Below are 3,664 nucleotides of genomic sequence, written 5' to 3' on the forward strand. Positions count from 1 at the left end.
ATGACATCATATAGAACAACATTATGTTATTTTCTGCCTTTTGGCAGCAGTAAGTACAGCTGACCTTTTTGGAAGAGGGATGGGGGAACAATGCCTTGGATTTTATTTGAACTTCCTGCATTCTGAGACTATGCAGAGAAAGAAATACAATTTATATGGTTTTGGGGAAAACGGAATACACTTTTCAAAACATGTAAGGGTTTGGAGAAATAAATTCAAAATTTTTTAAGATGCAACTTATGAAAGAGTCCTGTACGCAACAGTGATATCCCCTTTTATGGAATGCTACTAAGTGGTAGTTTGAATTGCAAGTATACTGTGTCATTCATCAGTTTCAAAATTCACCATTCTTCCCCTCACTGCATTTGTACCATTCTGGAACAATCTTGTTAGTCAGGTTTCAATGCCATCAGTAGAAGAATCTGAATATCTGAAGTGAAGTCACTATGCAGTATTAAACACTTATCCTGATAATTTGGGAAATGAGGAATCCGAAACAGCAGTCTAATTCAATACAGACTGTGCAGCTTCCTTAAGAAGTGATGCAGCTTTGTCCAGTTCTTGCTCTGTTTGTTCCACTGTTATCACTACTCGTATACTAGAAAAAGAAAACCAGAACATACACAGTGAACTTTTTACTCCTTGCCTTCAGCTTTAGACTTCTCTAGATCACTGTCTTTAAGGAAATTATTATTACTTCAAATGCAAGCAGAAGCAAGACATATCATTAAAAATAATGGTCAGACTACATTTTCCCTCCCATGCACACCACAGAAATATGACTGTTATCCTTTTTTTCTGCCTATGTGCAGCTAAGGGAAATGTGCCTGGTAACAGGCAAGACGGTGTTCACTGAGATTCAGGTAGCTTTGATACAGTTATTTCAGGGTATTAGCATCCTCTAAACTGAAAACACATCTTAAACACATGAAATAACTGAAAACACATCTTAAAATGGAGCCTTTCTCACTTTTTTTACAGGATCCCTTATTCAATCCAGTCTACTGATCTAAAACCCATTGTTGCATGAGAAGAGAGTCAGATCCAATAAAAATGAATTAAAGTACTGACTTTCTACTAACCTGGGTGGAGGAAGACATTTTTCTTCTTTCTCCAGATAGCAGGCCTGAGTTAATGCAATACCACTATTCATGCACTACAAATAACAAAAATACAGCAGTCATCAATCTGTGAACTTCTGATGGCATATCCTTTTGATCATCAAATACATATAACTTTTTATAAGTTTGGTGTCAGGATAATTTCAACTTATTTTCCAAATGGAGGTTTTGAAAGTTGCACAAAATCATCTCTAATTTTAAGACAGCATATACACATAAAATAGATTAGGATGTAGCTTCTTTAGCTTTCAACTCCAAGTAATCAGACAAAATGCTGTATTAAGTAGGCTATTACATCATATCTAAGCTTATTTTCAAGGAAATCAACTCTAGAGTTTCTTTCTGTTGTGTAGTGTTGTTCACCTGCCACCTGAAATATAAAACTTGTCAACTGTCATGTCCTTCATGTGGGAGGAAAAAGAACCAATGTGTGTAGAAGATGGAAAAAATTCTACATAGAAATAATGAGATTCTTCACACAAAAAACAAGTTCATGGACTCAAGCAAGCAAAATTATAGAAAGCTAGAAATGAAAAGGTTATAACAGAAATCTGTTCGAGTGACAGCCTTTATTCTTACGAACATCAGAAAAGTTTTCTAAGCAGTAACTTTCATATACAAATTTACCTTGAGTTTTTAACTATGTAACAGGTAACAATGGTTTTCTGAAGCAAAAGGTCTAATGCATTTTTAACCAGTACTACAGACCTCAGCATCTGCAGCAAGAAAGAGTTCAGAGATGGACATTAATCTAGCCCTATAGTCAGCAAAGAAACTGAGTTTCTTGCAGCATTCCTTCAAGACAGTCCAGTAAGCTACTCAACAAGCCTCCCTGCATATACACACTCCATTATTCACATTCAAAAGCAACTATGTATTTTATTCTCTATGGAGACACTTACATAATCCACAACCCTTTTGAGTAACTTCACATCGTCTGCTCGAGATCCACAGCTCTCTTCCAACTGCAGGTGTAATGCTGGAGAAAAAGATTCTCCCACAACTTTTAAGCCAGAAATCCTAAACCAAATAAAAAGTCTATTAACACACATCTTACTTCAACAAATGTGCTAAAGTTCTAGATACTGTTACCCCTTTCTAGGTGGTGAGAAGAACACGATATTTACTAATACTAATGCTGACAAAACATAGTGGCATTTCAGCTTGCAAAAGGTAAAGTAAGCAAAACCTATCAAGTAAATTGTTTGCCTAAGAAGTTTACTACATGTAGCTTCAGCAAGTTTGTGTAACGATGGTGACTCCTCTTGAAAAAACAATTAACAATTCAGAAATTTTGAAAGCATCCTTAAGAAGATGTACGAGAAATGTTACTACTAGGCCTGTATGTTGCTGATAAAAACATAGATAGCTATTTATTTAAAATAAATAAAAACACTTTAACCTAGTTTTGTGATAAGAAGGAACAAGCAAGACTTCTGATTTTAAATTATTTCTTCTAGAAAACCTTTGCAACATCATCTGCCAGTCAAAAGTGTCTCTAAAACTAGTTATATTACCAGAATTGTTCAGACATTCATACATAGGGACAGCTGTTAATTGCATCCCTAGAATTCAAGTGATTGATTGACATTTGACTGTCGAAAAATTACTGACATTTGATTGACACTGTCCTGATGCATCACATCATATTTAGAACTGAGTTATTCTCCTTCAAAAAAACTGTATCCAATACCCAAGCAAGACCTCTGGCTTCCAAAATTAACATGTTCCATAAATGCATGTCTACCATCAGCAGAGATTTTGATGAGCTTGCTTCATACACATTGTAAGTTTATACTGTCATTTTCAAATAAGTTTTCTATATTTACAAAGTCCAAGACCCAGTCAGAGCAGAAGACATGTTAAATCCATAAACACCAGAACTACAGCCTATACGAGAGAATTTGCACTATGAACACACTGAATCAATTATAACCTTGAAAAAATAAAATTGTACTCTACCATGGAAAGCATCTCGTGTTATTTCTACAGTGCTGTTTCAATTCACAGTCTGTTCCAGAAAGACAAATCAAATTGATATTCTTTTTCAGCCACAAAAATGCAAACATTCTGGAGTCATTGACCTACACTTGCAAACTAATCAAACACAGGCTGCTTCCTTAACACTCAAATACACAAACTGTATTTGTCTCACTACTGCACACATATCTAAGGATCTGGGATAAAACATTTTGTAACAAAAAGGACAACTAAAAGTAGTCCATGGTCCAGCTACAAGGTAGGAAGACAGTAGACAGTACAGCTGTATAACACATCTGTTCTTAGTTACATTCCCTAGGATGACTTCTAAGAAGTAGTGTTCTAAATGTAGAGAGATGACAGTAAAAACTAGATCAAGTTTCACTGTAATTTAAAACTACTTGCTGGAGAACAGAGTTTAAGACAAGCTACTAAATCAATTAGGGTTTTTTTAGAGAGACACTGTATTAGCTTCCAGTTATAATTATGTCTATTTTATTTGATTGAAACAGATAATAATAAACTACCCCCCTCCAAAAGGTAAATTATAAAAGATCAGCAGG

General features: G+C 35.0%; 1 protein-coding gene across 1 annotated transcript in view; it reads right to left on the minus strand.

The window, feature by feature from the left end:
• Positions 1-326: 326 nt before the first annotated feature.
• Positions 327-3,664, minus strand: part of SPTLC1 (serine palmitoyltransferase, long chain base subunit 1) — a 36,606-nt gene continuing 33,268 nt past the window's right edge. Inside the window, exons 13-15 of the mRNA XM_009995270.1 lie at positions 2,024-2,141; positions 1,083-1,156; positions 327-598 (exon numbers count right to left, since the gene is read on the minus strand). Of these exons, the coding sequence (XP_009993572.1) occupies positions 505-598; positions 1,083-1,156; positions 2,024-2,141 (286 nt within the window). The 3' untranslated portion in view covers positions 327-504. The remainder of the gene's footprint in view (positions 599-1,082; positions 1,157-2,023; positions 2,142-3,664) is intronic.

The sequence above is a fragment of the Chaetura pelagica genome, unplaced genomic scaffold (assembly GCF_000747805.2).
Source record: "Chaetura pelagica isolate M959 unplaced genomic scaffold, ChaPel_1.0 scaffold204, whole genome shotgun sequence".
Classification (NCBI taxonomy): Eukaryota; Metazoa; Chordata; class Aves; order Apodiformes; family Apodidae; genus Chaetura; species Chaetura pelagica.